General features: G+C 40.6%; 1 protein-coding gene across 2 annotated transcripts in view; it reads right to left on the bottom strand.

Annotated features, from left to right (window-relative positions):
- VWF (von Willebrand factor) overlaps nucleotides 1–19,993 on the bottom strand; it is a 116,560-nt gene that overhangs the window by 12,741 nt on the left and 83,826 nt on the right. For both annotated transcript variants that reach the window (NM_001256234.1, XM_030289102.4), the window contains 11 exon segments: nucleotides 3,906–3,946; nucleotides 4,962–5,145; nucleotides 6,471–6,581; nucleotides 9,469–9,618; nucleotides 10,905–11,110; nucleotides 11,577–11,681; nucleotides 12,201–12,275; nucleotides 12,408–12,510; nucleotides 14,854–15,059; nucleotides 18,477–18,818; nucleotides 19,464–19,656. In NM_001256234.1, the coding sequence (NP_001243163.1) occupies nucleotides 3,906–3,946; nucleotides 4,962–5,145; nucleotides 6,471–6,581; nucleotides 9,469–9,618; nucleotides 10,905–11,110; nucleotides 11,577–11,681; nucleotides 12,201–12,275; nucleotides 12,408–12,510; nucleotides 14,854–15,059; nucleotides 18,477–18,818; nucleotides 19,464–19,656 (1,716 nt within the window).

Here is a 19,993-nt window from a genome sequence, read left to right as displayed (position 1 = left end):
CAAAATAACAAATCACAAAGGTTGAAAAGGGACAAAGCAGGAGCAGCCTACACAAACTTCTAAAAACTAAAAAATAAGGTAAATAGACTTTTTTTTCTAGATTATGAAAGGTTTGATATGTGCTTCAGATATTAATGGAATGCCACCATTGATTTCACTTGTTACTTTGCATATCCTCAAATTCCGTTTTGAATTATTAACTGCTCATGAAACAGATGGAGCAAAAAACAAGAAGCTGACCAGAGTAACAGTATATAAGTAATGCATTTATGGGTAGTTTAGAGCCAATATTGTGAAGAACAAAGGTTCTGAGCACAGAATTTTAACTACATTCTTATTCTGTGCCCCAGGACAACAGAGGTGCTCAGGCCTCTACAACCAGTAAAAGTAATGACTCTCTCCAGAGGTCTAGAAAAAGCATCCTCCACATAAAACATGATGAAAGAGGAAATACCAATGGGGAGATTCCTGTCTTTTAACAGCTTAGCTTGAGACCTGAACATGGGAGCCCTCAGCCTTGCAGGTGTAACCTTTTGTAGTGATTATCATCAATCTGAAGGGTTAAAAAAACCTCAATGGAGGCAGGCATGGGGATACTCAAAATTTTGCTCCTGGAGAGGGAGAGCATGATGGTTTTGACTGGGGTACAGACAATTTCCTTCCCAGTGGCTGGAATGGCGCTGTGGCTTGGATTTGTGCTGCATACAGGGTGGATAATACAGAGATGTTGTTACTGCTGAGCAGGGATTGCACAGAGTCAGCCTTTTCTGCTTTTCCTTCTGCCAGGCTTCTGAGGAGACTGGGGGTGTTTGGGAGGCTGGGAGGAGACACAGCCAGGACAGGTGTCCCCAACTGACCAAAGAGATGCTCCAAAGCTTATGGCATCATGATCAGAATATACAGTGGGGAGAAGGAGCACCATTTTACTTGTATGGGAAGGATGAACACCTGCCCAGCCATGGCAAGCAGTGAATTAATTCCTTGATTTACTTGGCTTGCACAGCTTTTACTTTCACCCTCCTTATCCCAACCCAGGAGTTTTCTCACTTTTTCCCTTTCCATTCTCTCCTCAATCCTGCTGGTGGGGAGTGGCTGCTGGCTGGGGTTACACTACAACAGATGGAGAGCAAATATCTTATGAAAATCTAGATTTCTTGTCTGGTCTCAACGCTGGAAAGCAGTCAGACACCAGAGTGACAGTTCTTGTGCAGACCACATGGCATTCTTTATCAAATAATGCCTCAGTGGGTCTAGGCTTCTACATCATAAAGAAAGGGTCTACAAAGCCACAACTGATATCACTGATATCCTCATTCATTCTTCTAATAGTTCTAACATTCCATTTAAGTATAAAATAGATAAAGTTGAACTCACATGATAATCACTCTGAGAGGCAGGAACATAGGGATTTACTAGAGACGTGTTGAAATGAAATTTTCACACACAAGTGCCTTGAGCTTTTGGGGGAAGGTCTTGTCCCAGTCTCAAATTTGCTTAGCATGACAGAACTGAACAAAATAATGGATTGATACAGATTTTTCCCTTTGTATAACACACCTATAATGTGCTTTCTTGGCTAGCTTGGAACAAAATGTCAACACCTGCTAACCCAGCTCCACAAAAATAACCTGCATAAAGCTCAAATCTGCTCAGATCACCTTTAAATATGCCACTCAGTAAATGCCTGAGAAGACAGATGAGAGATACAGATAATCCTTTTGGTAAATACAGCTACTGCTTGGAAACTTGCAGCTAAAACCCACAGCATTGTTAAGAATAGCAGAGTAGATGCAATACACGAAATAATATTGGTAACCAAGATATATGATAAAAATGTAAAGGGATTAAGGACACAATCAATTACCAGTAAATCAATTAAGGACACAATCAATTACCAGTAAATGACTCAAAACTTGGAACTACTCAGGGAAGGAGTTAATGTAGGAAAATTTTCCCTTGATATAAAATGAAACTTGAAGCCTATTCTTAAAGGACCCAACATAAAGGGTTTGAAATGCAGGAAGTATAAACTTCTGTGGACACCACATCTTCCTTCCTGACCAGGACTCTGGAAGCAGACACCGAAGCAGAGAACAGTACAAGACAAAGCTGCAGTGACACCAGGTGCTCAAAATACTTCAGACATGCACCTAATTAACTTATGGTAAGTCATTAAATGAAGCTAGTTTTAGAAATTTTAGGATTTTTTTTTCACTACTGCATAAGCTGAGACATTTTATTTTTAAGTTTTCAAAACACAGACACTTCTCATTTTGCCTTCAACATGACATTCTGTTTCAAAATTTGCTTAAGTTTCATTTTAATTTATTTGTAAATATTTTTAAATGCTTGAAGAAAGAAAAAGTACTTTACTTGCCAGATCAGGTGAACATATTGTTGGAGGAGAAAAAAATTAGTTGGTCATGGCAGAACGGCACACAACTGGAAACAGCTTTGGTTTGCAATACAGAAATTATATATATATGGAATTTATAATTCTGTATAAGAAAAGGTGGCAAGAGCTGCTAATTACCATCCTGCTTGACATTCCCTACAAATATTGTCTTTATAGGATGCCAACTAGTTCTGACAACATACAATAGAGGAAAACAAGTAGAGGGATCAAAGAGAAAGTAGATTATTCCAGAATTTATCACTTTTAAACCAGCGTTCTGACAAGAAAGCTTTTCTTTTCTGACAAGAAAAACCAAGAGTTTTTCCTTGGATTTAATTCTACAGGGAAGTCATGTCTACACAGAATGATGGATGCTTGATGATATGCCTGTATCATCTTAGAAAAAAAATATGAAAAAAATATCCACACCACAAGAAATCGATGGAGAAACGTTCTCTCTGCCACACCACTAAAATATAAATATAAATATAAATATAAATATAAATATAAATATAAATATAAATATAAATATAAATATAAATATAAATATAAATATAAATATAAATATAAATATAAATATAAATATAAATATAAATATAAATATAAATTTTGAGTACATTTACTTTAAAATAAATGAAAAAGTAAGACACATGTTGACAAAGCAGGAATGAGTAGGTTAAAGTTAGGTTAAATTACTAAAAAGAACCTGTTTCCCCGGGGGATGGTGAGAATATTTAGAGCTCTTTGACACCAGAGATGCTGCCAGAATGTGGATTTAGGGAAACAATGGACAATTGACAGAGCTCTCCAAAGATAAATGCGGCATAAATGAGATCAGATGCTTAACTTCTATCATTCCCACTATCATGGGCTGGGTTAAACATGTCTTAATCTATCCATTAAATTTGCAGTTGAGAACAAATTTCCTCACAGGGCATATCAGCAGGGATCTTGAAAGGGAAAAGAGGTCAAACAGGGAGGAAGCTCAGTTTTCCTGTTCTTTCTAATAGCCAAGGAGGGATACCTCTCCTTCCACACAGGTGGAGGAAGTCTCCATCCTTGCTTTAATCTGCCTTATCCTCTAAGCAGAATATGGGAAGGTTTTGCTTCCCCAAAGTGGTCAAGGATCACTAGGGAGATTAACCCTCATAGAGAGTTTCCTGTGTGTTTGGTAGTCTGCAAACCATTACAAAATGCAGATTACCACAGTTTTTAAGCACTCTTTCCAAGCATCCTTCAAGATAAGGAAACATTGCTGTCCCCATTCTGCAGAGATGCTCTTTGTCATATAGGAAGACCCTGGCAGAGTCAGGAGCTGGACACAGATGTGCTGAGACCCCTGGCACTGCTTTTACTCCAAGACCTTCCTTGCAGAGATTCTATCTGGAAAAAAAACTGCCCTGTATTCTCTGTGTGTGTGTATATTCTGACAAGTGTGTGTCTTTCAAAAGCTCATTCATATATTGAAATATCTTGCCATCTCAAAAGGTAAGAGGAATTTGTGTCTTACCCCAATAACAGTGCCATTCAAAGGACAACCATTCAGGGACACTGAAAAAGAACAAAGTATTCCACTTAGCATTACCATTATAATGACAATTCCAAGATTTAATCAACCACAGTTATGCTTTTTAACTCAGTACAGTTCCAGTTTGAAGAAATTTGTATGCAGTTTCACTGTAAAGAGGCATAATTGAGCTCCTTTACATTATATACCTTGAAAGGCAACAAATTGTCAGAGCTATACTTGATGCTGCATAAAAATATCTCTGGCTGAGCTCTTTTTGAACAAGTACATGGCAGAACATAATAAAACTTTCCCCTCCAGTTCAAGCCTCAAACTCTCAGAAGATGAACTCTGGTTTTCTGCAACTTAGAGAGCATATATCCTCTCCTCCTCCTACTGCTCCTTCCTCATCCTGTAGTTGCACGCACACTTGTCAACTAAACATCACTGTGAGTCTTCCCAGATTGAGGCCAATTACCCAAATATTTTGATTTAGACTTTTGAGTCAAGACTATGTTAGTAGTCATAGAATCATAGGCTTGCCTTGGAAGGGACCTTAAAAAGCATCCAGTTCCAACCCCCTGCCATGGGTAGGGACACCTTCCACTAGCCCAGGTTGCTCAGAGCCACATCCAGCCTGGCCTTGGACACTGCCAGGCATCGGCAGCCACAACTTCTCTGGCAACCTCTGCCAGGGCCTCAGCATCCTCACAAGGAAGAATTTCTTCCTAATACCCAATCTAACCCTGCTCTCTGTCAATGTGAAGCCATTCCCCCTTGTCCTGACACTCCAGGGACCTGTCAATAGTCTCTCTCTATCCTTCCTGTGGGCTCCCTTCAGGCCCTGGAAGGCAGAATCCCCCCTCCCCTTTTGCCCATGGAGCTTTGGGTGCAGCAGCAGGTGCTTCAGTACTCAGTGTCTGAATTCCACAGGACCCCTTCAAAGTGGGGCTGTGCTTCAAAAACACACACTTTTCCAATTGCTATTGAGAACCAGAAAATCACTGCATGAAACAATTCACACTGGAGTGATCCCCTTTGCCATGCCTCAAACCTTACCACATCTGCAGGAAGGACAACAGTCGATCACTTGGTCACAGCGCAGCTCAGTTCCCTCTGGACACTCAGGCACATCCATTTGGGAGCAAGACACATTCTTCTGCTGCACAAAAACCTCGTTGTTCACTCGGACACACTCGTTGATAATGCAGCGGTTCCAGGGGGATCGCCACTCTGTGCCGACCTGAGGGGAAGTTGAGAGTGGATTAAACACAAGCAGCCCCTGGATAGAGGGATATTTGTGCCCCTGGATAGAGGGAAATTTGTGCCCCTGGATAGAGGGAAGGCCACTCCAGCCAGATGCTGGTTTGCCAAAAGTACATTTACTTCATTTGGAGCAGTGTCACTCAATAGCCCTCCATAAACCCTTTCTGTGGCAATCAGTTCATAGAGCATGCTGAGTTTGTAGAGAGTAAGAATTAAAGGAGTATCCTTCAAAAGGGACAGGTCAAATAACATGAAGAAGGAAAAGTACTCCTAACTGGAGTCAAATCTGCATTTATTCCCTGGTGACTGGCTGCACTGCACTGCAGCTGAGCAGCCCCTTTTTCTGCTGCAACCCGCTGCAAATCTTCTCTGCTAAGCCCAAAGGAAGTTTTAGCAACAGGCTCTAGACCTGAAACACTTGCAAATGTAGAAAACACGAGATCCTGTTGATAGTTCTCTTATTATCATCACCCACAGGCCAGACAAAGTGGGAAATTCAGGCGCTATTTGTGGGAACAGACAGGGAACAGCAGCCAGGAGGAAGATGCCGCCACAGTTCAGTGCTGGGAGGAGCTCTCACTGCTTTGCAGTTTAGTTCCTTCACTGTTACAACTCTGAATACACTTCAAGAACAGCAAAACCCAAGATCAGATCCCCAGCCGCAGTCAAACACCTTTGCTCAGAAATTTTGGAAACACATTCTTCTAGTGGGTTAAATGCTTAATTCTTCACTAATGACAGAAGAGTTTCAAGAGGACGTAGCAAGGAAGAGATTGCAGAGTATAATTAGTAATGTGTTAGGACAAAAAAAAAAAAGCCAGTGAGAGACAGTGGGACACAAAAATAGGCCTTCTGAAGGCTTGTTTGATGAAGCAGAAAAGTACAGTGATCCACATTAAGAAATCCTCATGCTAAAACAAGGAAAAAGGCAGGTTGCAAAATGACACTTTAACAAGCTTCTTTTTTTAAGACTGCAGCAGATTGCAATACAAATTAACTGGGATCATTTAAACAATTAGCTGACAGCCAGGGAGGCATTATACCCAATGAACATTCCTTCAAGCTACCATGGCTGAAATTAGCAATTGTACACAAAATATCTGGCCTAGAAAAGGGTGGGGAGGATTCACAGGTGGGAATTGACTGGGTAGGTCACAGGATACCAAAAACATTGTCTCTCAGTGATGCTTGATGTGTAGAAGAAAAAGCTGGTAACATCTTCATCTCCTTCCATGGAACACAAAAGAATTCCAGGGGCTTTTGAGAGGAGGGGAAGTGTCGCAAATCCCACTGGTGCCTCACCTCATGCAAAGGAGGATCTTCATCACCCCGAGGCCAAAAGTGCAGCTCCTCACAGGCAGTTTTCTGACATCTCCCACAGCACTCCCCTTCTGGCACAATGTACTTGTAGCCCTGCAGGGGGAAAGAAAAGAAAAGAACTTCCTTATCCAGGAAGAAGAGTCAAACAAGAACATCCATCCCAACATCTTCTTTTAGGATCGATATTTAATGTTAGCGACCTTTTATGAAAAGGAAAGTTTTAAAAAGGACAGATATAATTATGAGGTGTTTTCAATAATTTTTTATAAAAACCCTTTTTTATATATACATAGAAGTATTTTACAATAACAAATTAAAGGTAAAAATTGCTCTTGTGGCATCTGGGAGGTTGATCAGTACTCACAACTGCCCTTCTCAGTCCAGAAAATTCAAGGGTAGGATTCAGTCTGAGCACATTCACACATCTGTGTTTAAGCAGAGGGAGGATGCAGGTAGCTCAGACATGCAGTCCAGGGACCTGTTTTGACTCATCATTTCATCTTTTCATAGGATCATTTAAGTTAAAAAAACCCTTTAAGATCAAGTTGAACCATTAACCCAGCACTGACAAGTCCAACACAGTTTAAAGCAACAGTTCACCTGCAAAAGGCATTCGAAAAAAATTCTACAAAGATAACAAAACTACTATGCAACACTAGAGATTATGTATTTTATCTAAGTCTAACACCTACTTATGGAAAACTAAATAAGCAGCATGAAAACTGAACAGTAGGCCCTCTGTTACTAAAGAAAAATCTTGTAAGCAAAATAGGCCAAAAAACCCCCAACCCACAGAAACAACAGGAATCCCAATTCTCACTTTTAATACATACTAATCTCCTAAAGTTAATACTGAAACAGTGAAATATCTAAGAAAGCAAAAAAAAAAAAAAAGCAAGAAAGCAAAAAGCTTTAATCTAATTAGAAATAAAATATTCTATATGTAATAGCCAGGCAGTCTCCAAGGGGCAAAACATAACTCTGATCTCATCACAGATTTCAAACAAAGATGTTCTGTCACATAATCTTGTTCATGTGAAAAATGCCTGTTAAATTAAACATAATTTTATTTTGGTCAAAGTGAATTACTGAGGGATTTGCAACTGCTCCCTCCCTTTATGCACATTAGCAAACCTTGATAATCAATGGACTTTGATATGGAAGTCTATTTCATATAACATCATAAAATGTGATGCCAGACCTTGACCCAGCTTTGTGAGAAAAGTTGTGCTGTTGAGCACTTGGTTTTACATTACTTTTATCTGCTAAATACATTTCTGAAGCATCTGAAGTATCAGATGCAACTTTCTGCATGGCAAACTAAAGAGAAGTAAAAATCCAAGAGCTAGTACACGTTATGGGGTTGTTAGGTTGTTTTTTGTTGTTTTGTTTTTTTGGTTTTTTTGGTTTTTTTGTGTAGCAAGATAAAAAAACCTCCAAGCTGTTTTCACAGAAATCAGATGACACTGTCAAAAATGATACTGCACAACTTTAACACCTGATAATGATATTAATAACCAGGAGCAGCAAAGACTCTAAACATCATCTTAGTAATGATTCATGATTAAAGTATGCATTTGATATCAATAAAACTTTTAATGCCATCTAATCTGAACTGAAAAATAATTTTAACTTCCATTCAAACTGGATGACAGCACTGCTGATGTCCTTGATATGTATAGCCACTGAATCAGGAGTAAGCAAAGGAAAAAAATAATCTGAGCTATCCAGGTAGTCTAACAGTTACAGTTTTCATTGTACAACCTTGATAACAATTAAAGGAGCTGAAGAAATGACAAATTCCCATGAAGAACTGGCATCATTTCCACCAAGTCTTTTTATGTGTTTTTAACCAGATCTTTTTTTTTTTTTTTTTTTTGATGCTGCAATGTCAAGGAACTGTAGCTCTGCATTAATGAGATTTTATTGGAATAACAAATTATTGATAAATTATTGCTATGAGCTGAAACATAGCCAGATGCTTTAGACCTAATATTTCATAAAAATTGCCATAATATAGACAAGTCTTTTCTACACCTGGAAACTAAAGTGATTGTATTGTAACAGGTAAAAACTCCCACATCTACTCTCATGGTTCTTCCTGCATTTGGCATTCTCAAACTTACTCACCAAACTCTGAACTTGCTTTGTTGTTTTTTTCCTAATGGATTAGGGGGTTTTGGTTGGTCCTAGAGAATGATGCAGTACTTAAGATTCACAAGGACCACTGAGTCCAGCTCCTGGCCCTGCACAGGACACCCCAACAATGCCACCATGTGCCAACACTTCTTGAGTTCTGCCAAGCTTTGGGCCATGACCATTCCCTGGGGAGCTGTGCCAGTGCCTAACCAGCATCTGGGAGAAGAACCTTTTCCTAATATCTGGCTTAAATCACATTCCTCTACCAATTCTTTGTACCAATTATCTGTCTTTTCCTGTTTGACCATCTAAGTCAACAGAACAAAGTGGCTCACACTTCCTTTGCAGGCTTCCAAAAGTAAACCACAGGGTTTTATAGGCTGTAGCAGATGTCTAAGCACAATAAAGGTCCCAGCATGAGATGTCATTACTGCTACAATAGGCAGAACTTAGCAACAGACAGAGCTGAAATGGGAACTTCAGAAAGTGAACTTGAGCTAGAACAGACATCTGCAATTGAACTTCAGACATCATGAACACTTATTCTGCAAGTGGTGTAAGTGACAGATACTTCAGGATGAAGTTTTTCCTCTATCAAAATGTAAAATAAATTTGTCACTGATTTTCTTGGCAGCAGGATGCAATCCTAAAAGAATAACTCTAAAAGTCAATAATGTTCAGACTCATGTTCTTAGGTTCTGCTCCCAAGATAATCCATTGCTACAACACTTATTTTTCTAATTTTCTCTGGTCACTCTCTAAACAAGGAGGCTTAAAAGGGATCATTGCAGGTCCCCACCAGGGCTCTGCTGGGTAATGCATTATTTTATGTGCTACTTACCCGAGAGCAGAACGTGTCACATTCTTTGTCATGACACTCTGCCATCTGAAGTCCTGTAATATCATCCCTCAGACTACTGCAAGAGCATTCCCTGCATCCGTCTTCCCAGGTTGTCCCAACAGGATAGACTATGTTGTTGTGCACACACACCTGTTAAATGCAATAATTAATACATAAAAGAGCACACTGCTGCTGTCAGGGCACACTGCTGGCTCCAAAAGTCTGCATTTTAAGGTGTGAAACCAACCATAAATTCTGTTGAATATTTTGAATCCCTTAGAAATGCTACAGGTCTTAAAATTGTGGCCAGTCTGTTGAGGAAAGGAAAAAAGTACAAAGCTACTGTTTTACAGAAAATAAACTGGAGAGTTTTATCTGCAGTTGGTGGAGTTGCCTAGGGTCTCGGTTTCCCTGTAAGTATAATGTGACACAATATTTAGGGATAATAAATAGTAAGTCCTCTAGAAGGAGCCTTGAAGACAAAACTTCTTCCAGCTAAACCATCTGATCTGAAGAGATCCTACTTGGAGCTAAAAGCTTTCATCCTCTTGTATCCTCTGGCCACCACAGCTACCCCTAAAAAGCAGAGCCATCCCTTATATTGAACTTCCTATTATTAAGTTTACAGCTTGGTATTAAAGAGAGAACATTTATTTTTATAGCTAGAGCAAGTAAGCCTCAGAGACATCAAATTAATTATGCAAGGTCATGAACTACTTGGAAATGGACAATAAAAGGTAATGCCCTGTACTGCAAGACAGGGTAACCCTATGTCCAGGTTGAATGAAACAGTTACATTGCCCTGCAACCTCTCCTCTAAGCAACTTTATCTTAAAGGTTAACATAATGTAACAAATTAATAAAAGGTTGGCAAAATAAGAAAAATATACCCTGGTGAAGCTTCTGCAGAGTCATAATTTGGCAAAAACTTAAAAGTGCTCATATAGTTCTTAAAAGACACAACACCTTCTCAGACAGAAACAAAGATAATCAATGAGCACAAGGAATTTTAGGTCTAAGGTGTACCAAATATGTCAATAAATTTAGTATGGGATTGGAAGAATATATAGTAATGGTAGTGGTCCCAAAGTGTTACCTGAAAACAAAAATCACCTCTGAAATGCCTAATGTTTGAGTAACCTTTAAGTTTCAAATGGTTTTTTTTTAATATTATCTCAAAGTTACAAAAAAATTTACTGTTTGTCAATTTAAATTACTGTATGTCAAAATAAATTACTGTAATAAAAGAAGCAACAGTATGAATTAATAGTGTGTTTCTTTCAGGCACTTGTAAATTAAAAGTGCCCTGGCATCACTTTCAATCAGTCTCACTGGGGGTTTATTCATATCTAGCTGGCTGCCTGCTTGCTCTGGTGCTGCCGCTCCACGTGGAAAAGACACTGTCATCCATGGAAAAGATATTTCAGGTCCCTTACCCGGTCTGGAACGCAGGTGGTTGATACACAGCCACAGTCATTGGTGAGAGACTGGGAGAGATAGCCCAGAGGGCAGGTCACTGTGGAGTTCCTACAGCTGCAGACACACTCATATTTGTCACAGCACTCGGTCTTGACAACGGTCAGCGTCCGGTGTGACGGGCAGGAAAGGCTTGGGGTGGAGCTGCACATTTCCCTGTTGCAGGCTGGCAGGAAAAGGTGGACACCATGTCAAGCTCATGGATTTTCAGAGTACTGCCAGTGAACAGGATAGTTCTCTGGCAGCAAGGCATTAATCACCACCACAAAACGTTATAAATGTGCTTAAAGCCTGAGGAGTAATGCAGATATAAAAGGCTCTGGTTCGGGAACTCAAAAGCTTCTGCCCTGCCAAAAAAAATTCTTGTCTCATACACAAACAAGATTTATAAAATAAGCATCAGGGTCAGAGAACACACATCCAAGAGTAAAGTGTTTCTCTTGCCCTTAATTTGAAAGTGCACTCCAAGTGCCAGCAATACACTTCTGCCAAGTCTGGGAAATCATTAAACATCCATTGGCACCAAAATTAAACCTTTCAGAGGGCGGGGGAAATAATGCCTAAAGGAAGTTGTCAGTGTTGCTCAAATGCAGTGTTCCAGTGTCACTCCCTGCTAGGAAAAATGATCTTACCACATGTGTAATTTGGTCTGCATTCTCCGGGGTTGGTCAGGGCAAGCTGCAGGCCAAACTCACAGACAGGGACAGGAGGCAAATCACAGGAAACCAGGTCACACACTAAGAGCAGAAATTCAGAGTGTTTAAAACCACACCTACTTAGTCCTCAAGAAAACACACACACACACACACACATCCCCATTAAACTCACACTCAGTTGTAGTCTTAAAATACGAAGTACATTAGAGTTCAACAGGTCAAAGTTTGTTTTCAAATTAGCTTAGAGAAGAGTTCAAGCTTGGGTTATGGGGATTAAGGTTCTAATGTTATATTTATTAGGCAAATATAGATGATGCAAAAATAAATGCTTGAGAAAAAAAACATTCTAAAGTCATTTAGACAAAAAAAATTGCTCCATTTCCTTCTTCTTCTACTGCAGAAAGAGAGACAAAGTTGGAAGTGAATAGAGACTCATATCCTTAGGAGCTGCTTGGTTTTCCACATGGATGATTGTACAACAATTCAGTGGTCTCAAAAATGCAGCACTGAATTAATAATTTTTTTTAAGGGACTGTGTAGCTTACAAATATCTGGTAAATGTACAAACCAAGAAGATTCCAAGAGTTTACAAGAACCTACCACACTCATACTCAGGGCAGCACTGGCCAGGGCCCCTGCGCAGGCGAGCGACTTCACATGGACCACACTGGACAGCTGGAGAAAACATCCATGAAACAAGTCTGCGTAAGAACTAGGAAGCCAGGAACCAGAACATCAATTCAAGTCCTATCACAGAGCTAACTTTGAATAATATGAATTAATAGTATTGAATAATACTGAATTTACGTTGGACAGTCGGGCAGGGTCGGAGCGTGCAGTTTATCCTCTTGTTATCGAGACACGTGCAGATCTTACAGGGCTCATTCTCAGGAATCCATGTTTCCATGTGCTGAAGGAAAAACCCCAACAGAGTGTTACACAGCAATCCCATGCTCTGGTATGATGGGATTGGGAGGATGGGAGTGGGTGAGGATGAGTAACATTAACCTGGAAAATCAGAAAATTTATGAAGATTTATCTATGAAGGGTTGGTTGCTCTCTTAACAGTAAAAAACTAAGGGGACACATGATTCTGCAATGACTGTCATGTGCCAATTTAGCAAAAGATGTAAAGAATGCATGGATGGGACAAGGAATTTCTATTGTTTTAAGCATCAAAAATGCTCAGATATAAATGCAATTTCAGGCTATTGTGAGTAACAGTGGACTGGTGCTACTACATGCCATGATTGCATGTTCAGTGGTAATAAGGGAAACAGCATTATTTTGGGAAATACAGAGAAGTGTCTGCTTTCCCTAATTAACAACACAGAGAAGAATTTCCTATGCTCTAAAAAATATGCACTATTTATTTCTCTGTGTTGAATTTCTCAATTCTTCAACACAGAGAAATAAATAGTGCATATTTTTATATTAATACTTTTTGGAGTGTCATAACTTGACTCTGCAGTGGATTGAGGGCTGGAAAAGCACTGTATCACCTCTAATACCAAACCCATCCCTGTGGTGACTACCTGGGAGCAATGAGCACATTCAGAAACCACCAGTAAAGAGAATAATTTTTCAATCACTGCTCCTTCACAGGAGAGTGGAAATCATTGATATTAAAGCTGCAGTCAAAGTCATCCACACAAAACTATTTAACACCCATGTGAATAGTGAGGTAAGAGTGGAAGGCTGCATTATCAGACATTTTAACCTGCACAACCAATCCAGGTTCCGGGTGAGAACATGTAGAGCAGGTCAGGATGCCACAAAAAAAAAAAAAAATGCTGCCATCTGGAAAACTCTGGAGCATGGTTTAAAACTAATACTCTGCTGATCCCTTTAGAGATAGGAAGGAAAAAAAAAGGACAAATCTAAGCATACTGAACATATACTCAAAGATAGTTACATGTTTTAAGCCACCCTGTGAGTGTTGGGACTAAAATCCTGTAAGTCCAAACACAATCTAGGGTAGAAAAGAACAGAGGAATGAACACCAGAAAAAAAAAAAAGAAGGAGTTCAAGGAAATCCTGACCCAAAGGTCTATTATATTGCTCACAAAGCTAAGCCTGCAATGATGGAGAGGCAAAATGGCTACATGAGCTGATCCTCCCCAAAAATCTCATGAAGGATCTAGGGCCCATAAAACACTGCAATTAAAGTCCCTTCTCCTTCAAATCCTGTAACAAAAATGTGGATTGAAGAGGGCTGGCTGATTTATGTGCAAATTCTAAGAGCTGAGTAGCTGGGAGAGAAGAGGAACCACCCCTCCTACTTGGAACAGGGGACCAGGGGACACACGCACTGCGTGATGCTGGAATCAACAGTGTCTTTCACTGCAGTCTGTCACCCAGTATCCACAGCTTTTCCCAATCCCATACTGCCACAGAGAGGGCTGCCTTAGCTAAGCAAAGTGGATTTTCAGTAAAACCAAAATGATTAATTTCATTGAAGGAACAATTCTCTTCAAAAAAAAAAAAAAAAAAATATATACAGACAAACTACCACTTGACAAAACATTGACTTGGTCTCACCACTCCCCACCAATCACTGGAAATATTTCATGCATGAATTGGAAAGGACACACAAGGATCATCGAGTCCAGCTCCTGGCCCTGCACAGACACCCCAACAATCCCACTCTGTGCCTCCCTGGGAGCACTGTCCAAATGCTCCTGGAGCTTTGGCAGCCTTGGGGCTGTGACCATTCCCTGGGGAGCCTGGGCAGTGCCCCAGCACCCTCTGGGAGAAGAACCTTTTCCTGATATCCACCCTAACCCTCCCCTGACCCAGCTCCAGCTGTCCCCTGGGTCCTGTCCCTAGTCACAGAGAGAAGAGTTTGATGCCTGTCTCTCCACTGCCCCTCATGAGGATTTCAGTGAGCTTTGCAAAGACAATACAAGATATTTTAAGTAAAGGATTTATGATTAAATTGTCATTACTAATAAAAGTCTGCTAAATTGAGACATTTATCTTGGTAAATATTCACTTATGCCATCACTCTTCCTCTCTTTCCTCTACACACCCCTCCACATGGAATTGTCATGCCTTGCCAGGTCTGTACAATCCCAGCTGTGATCTTTATATCCAGTCCCAGCCAATTTCACACTAGGGGAGCTAAATGGGGCTGACAGCCAGCAGATTAGGAGGAACTAAGCTAGAAAATAAAGTATCCAAAGGGAAAATAGATTTACTTTCAAAGCTGTGAATCCCATCCACTGCCAGAGGTTGCTGTGCATGTAGTTACCTGGTGGTGTGTGCCGTCCTCGCTGACACACTGAGTGCAGACTTCTTCACTAACACAGCTGTCACCAAAAATCACCTTTCCCTCTGGGCAGAAGCAGCCTTCCGTGGGATAATCCTTGCAGACACTGACTTTGGTATTATTCTCACAGCTCTTCACACAGGCTGTGTGGCAGTGGTTGTACGTCAGATGTGAGGCACATTTCATTGCTGAGCAAGACAGAGAAGAAAACACCACCTTTATCTAAGAGATCTAAAGGAATGAAAATCAATCTTTCCTATCTAGCTTTCTTCAGGATTCTTTCAATTTTAGAAAGCCATCACCCAATGAATGGATCTGATCCCTTGCAGCACAAATCAGCAAACCACATTTTCAGGCCACATGAATGAGTAGCAACATATGACTCACCCAAACAATGATACATTGGTTTAGGTGAGTGTTCACTTGTCAAATTTTGTTTCCAACACTGGGCTACAGACAAAAATTTAGATCCTTATGTGTATGGTAACAGTACATGGTTAAGAGATAGCCAGGAGACAGTAAAGCATTAAAGATTAAAGAAAGATATCTCTTTTTTTTTTTTTTTTTTTTTTTTTTTTTTATTGATAGGCTGCATTGTTCCCACACAACTAAAGAGAGCTAACAAACAGAACATTTTGGTACTTCAAAACTAAACCTGCTGGATTTCTGCATCTTTTTAACTGAATTGTCTTATTAACAGAATTAATTGAATCAAGGAAAGCTGCATAGCCCTGTAAGACAAAGTTTTTACTGATGTGTTCACAAACCTGAGGATATTGTCTCTAAAAGCAAACACAAAATTAGGGCTACAGCTATTCAAACAACCTATGGACACAGCTTCCATACTGTGTATTCCCTTAAGTCTATTTTTCTCTACAGCTTCAATTACAAAAAGTGTTTCTTATTTCCCAGCCTGTGACTGCTGTGAGGTTTATAAAACTTCCTTTCAGTCCCCTGACAAAAAAACATTGAGAGAAAACCTGAGCTCCCAAACAAACAACAAAACATTCATCAGCTAAACTGTCTACACATACTCTTCTAGCAGCCAATGGTGACAGAAAAAAAAGTCTTTCGTATTAACCCTTTCCATGTTAAAGCAAATTATTGCATATAATCATAAAATTACTTGGTCTGGACCTGCAAGACTATCTTGTTCCAACCCCCTGCCACGGGCAGGGACACCTTCCACTAGCCCAGGTTTCTCAGAGCCTCATCCAGCCTGACCTTGGACACTTCCAGGGATGGGGCAGCCACAGCTTCTCTGGGCAACCTGTGCCAGGGCCTTACCACTCTCACAGGGAAGAATTTCCTCCCAATATCCAATAGTCATTAATGCAAGTTGGATACATCAAATGTTGACAATTTAAATTGTTGTCAGTTGCATACAGGCATTTGCTGGAAGAGGGACAATGATGATATTGTTAGAAGACTTAAGACTTTTATACAATTAGTGTTAAAATGAGCAACTCTTTGTCTATCCTTCTACAGGCCATGTAACCAGATAGGAATTTGAAAACTGCACAGAGTTATTAAGGCAATCTGCTGACATCCTGCTTTGGACATCACAATTTGCCAAGTCTGGCCGAGGCACTGAATTTGGAAAACGGCTGGCAATGTTTCTCCCTCTGCTTTCTAGGACTATAGTCCAAACAGACTGCGTTCAGTAACCTATGATCTTGGAAAGATATTTCAAACATTAAGTGAAGGCTTAGGCCAAATCCACATTGACATTCCTGACTTCTTATCCCATCATTCCTTCAGTCTGAGTTTAAAACATTTAAAAAAGCATTTGTTTTACACTTTTTTTCTTTTGTATCACGTCTTTAGGATGCTGGTTCTCCCATTCTGAAATGAAAAGTTTCCAGGGAAAGAAAGCAAAGTAACAAGAAACTAGAGAGGCAGGAGGTGAGAAAACCAACTGTGACATCAAGACACTCTGTGAGGAGGCAGTTGGGAAAGAAAATGCCTACACACATCCACATCTAAGGCACTCACCTAAATCAGACATGCTGAGGGACTATCTGAATGTCTGCAACCATCACTGCAGAAAGGCTAACAGGAGAAGGTGGAGAATAAGCCACCTCAAGAGTTATTTACTTGTACTTAATGATACCTTGCATTTTTGGCAGATCTTTAGGTATGCCTCCTAACTGAAAAAAAAAAAAAAAAAAAAAAAAAAAAAAGGAAAAAAGAAAAGGAAAAGAAAGCAGAAATACTTGTCTATGAAAATTTAGGAGAGAAGGTATACAAAGCAACAGATGTCTGACTTTGCCTCTAGCGTGGGTGTCTTGTTTGCCTTGGTTGGGTTCTGGTAATGTGCAATACTCACATCCTGCTGCACAGCACAAACTTTTCACCTCCAAAACACAAGCAAAACCCAGCCAGAAGGAGAACCAGATTTGTAAAGCAAACTCCAGCTAGTTCAGTCAGCCTAGTTGGCATGTCCTGGCAAGAAATGAAAGCACAAAGAGAGGCTGTTTCCCCAATTTTCCCTGTAGCAGAAACTTAAAATCACACTGGCTCTTCCACGACGTTCTCAAAAGTTTCAGCTTTGATGGAAATGTAAAAATTTTGGGAAACTGTTAGAAAGAAAAGTCTTATAAGGGGACCCTGGGGGCCATCCCCTAAGTTAGGGAGACACAAGAAGCTTCCCTCAAAGCTGTTAAAAACCCATTGGCTCCTTCCTATGTCTGTTCCTATGTCCCTGAGCCACTCCCTCCCTATTCCCTGATTGACCTTTATATCTGTACTGCCCCAAGACCAGGGTGACCCCCCTGGCCCCTGGGGAGTGGGTAAGCAGGACTCTCCATGTGTGTGTACCAGGGACCTGAACATCTCACTGTGGCTGACTGAACATCTGTGGATACCATGCAAAGGCCCTTTCTACTTCTTTATCCTGGACTTTACTAGCAGCAATTCAGGTTTCTACAGTCTTATTTTGTGCCAGGTATGACAGTGACAGGCTGGGAAGCAGTTCCACAAGTTCAAGTTACAAGTTTCTCTGTCCACCTCAGACTGTCCAAAGTCTGCATCAAAGCAACGATATCAGCTGCTAAAAGAGCCCAGCATACTCTCAGCTCAAACCTGGTGCCACAAAGGTTTGGTGGCTGCAGAGCCAGGTGCTGTCACTGGCTGTGGTTACCTGCTCACAGTTTATTTCCGTCTAGCCTGGAATTTTATCAGCTAGTAGTTTACCAAGAAACACTTCTCTTATAACATTCAGCTTAGTGGGTTACCAACCAGTTACAAGATCTGCAACATCATTTGTACAATAAACTTGATCTGGAACATTTGAAAAATTAATATTGCACTGATGAGACGTCCCAAAATGGGGCAATTTCTGTATCAGTTTTAGCTGATAGGGAACAGACTAAAACTGATATTACATTGATGATACATCCCAAAGTGGGGCAATTTCTGTATCAGTTTTAGCTGATAGGGAACAGACTAAAATTGATATTACACCGATTAGACGCCCCAAAGCAGGGCAATTTCTGTATCAATTTTAGCTGATAGGGAACAGACTAAAACTGGTATTACACTGATGATACATCCCAAAGCGGGGCAGTTTCTGTATCAGTTTTAGCACAGACTAAAACTCTTACGGCAAATCTCAGGTGTTCTCCAGTCCACACAGACGCCGTACTCCCTGCAGACGTGCGCGTAGGAAGTGATCATCTCACAGGCCTCCTCCTCGTAGCAGCTGCTCTCCATGCAGGCCTCGTAGAAGATGCTGGGGGTGATGACGCTGTGGCACTCGGCAAAGCGGTCGGAGAGCAGCAGGTGGCAGTGGCCGGGCGCGCGCTCGGAGCACCTGTCCTCCCTGCGGCTGTCACAGACCCTGCCCGGCTCCGCCACCGTCCAGTCCTGGATAAACGCGCCGCTGTCGGCCGTGGCAGAGCCGTTGCGCAGCGTGAAGTCATTGACGTGGTTCTGGTCACACAGCCCTGGCAGGGTGAGTAAGGGGAAAAAGAAAAATCTATGAATAATCAGTGCTAAAATAAACCTAGGGAAAAAACAGGGGTGGGGCAGATGACACTGGTTGGAGCGGCTCGAGGAATTAATGATATTCCTTATAGCTGTTGTCATATAAACACCCTAGGTCTTGTTTCTCATTTCCTCACTAAAGCAGGTACAGCTTATGCCACAGAGGTACAATCTCTGTATAGCCTACACCACTGAGGATACCATAAAATTAACTCTCCCAGGTAGCAGTTACCCTTTCAGATTGTTCACCTTCACTGCAAGCACTGGTCAGATTTCTCACAGCAGCAAATTTGTAAGAATCTAAAATTAAACTCATATCCAAAAAAAAAAAAAAAAAGAACAAATCTTCTTGAAAAGATAACTTGAAGCAAGAAAAAACAGAAAGCTGTCTCTGCTGTTCTTTCCAAAGTATTACTGGGCATCAGTGAGCTGTTATACTGGGGATGAGAGTAGAAAAACTTACGCAGATATTCAGTATTCCACCAAAAGCATGGGACCAATTCACCCGGAGAGTTTACAGATTTGGAGATTCACAAATTGCAATAAATAAATAGAAGTTCAAGCCCAAATAGGAAGCTGTTAAAAGCACTAACTTTCAAACTTACCACAAAGCCCTTTTGTTCCTGAAGAAAAGCTCTTTGAATTAAGTCTAAGAATAAATTCATTGTTTCTTGGAGTAAATGTGAGATTATGTCCAAGAAGAGAGAACTTGATTTCATGCATTATTTCTCCATAAGCAGTGATTTCAAACAAGCTGCTGGAATAGGGGATAAGAACCCTTTCATCATTAACAGTCACCTGTTTAAAAAAAAAGGTGAGGTTGTCACATCAGTTCTAGCAAGCAGTTACAAATCAACCCAATTTTGCCATTGAAGCACATTTTGACTTGACAAATACCTGAAGATCCAACTGAATCAGGGCATAAGAAACAATTTTGCCAGCTGAAGGTTCCTAAAACCATAAAGAAGTACTTGACCTTCATCCTGTGAACTACATGAACTCTTCCAAACATTTTCCTATGTAAGTGCACTCTTTGAGCAGCACATGTTTACAGACTAACAACCTCATGCATGCTGTGAGGTTCAAATGATGTCTCAGTGGAAGTCAAGGCTGTCCAGCACCATGCAGAACTTGG

Source organism: Taeniopygia guttata, chromosome 1A (genome assembly GCF_048771995.1).
Source record: "Taeniopygia guttata chromosome 1A, bTaeGut7.mat, whole genome shotgun sequence".
In the NCBI taxonomy this organism is placed as follows: Eukaryota; Metazoa; Chordata; class Aves; order Passeriformes; family Estrildidae; genus Taeniopygia; species Taeniopygia guttata.
The sequence above is the reverse complement of the archived record's forward strand: the minus strand, read 5'-3'. Positions and strand labels throughout refer to the sequence as shown.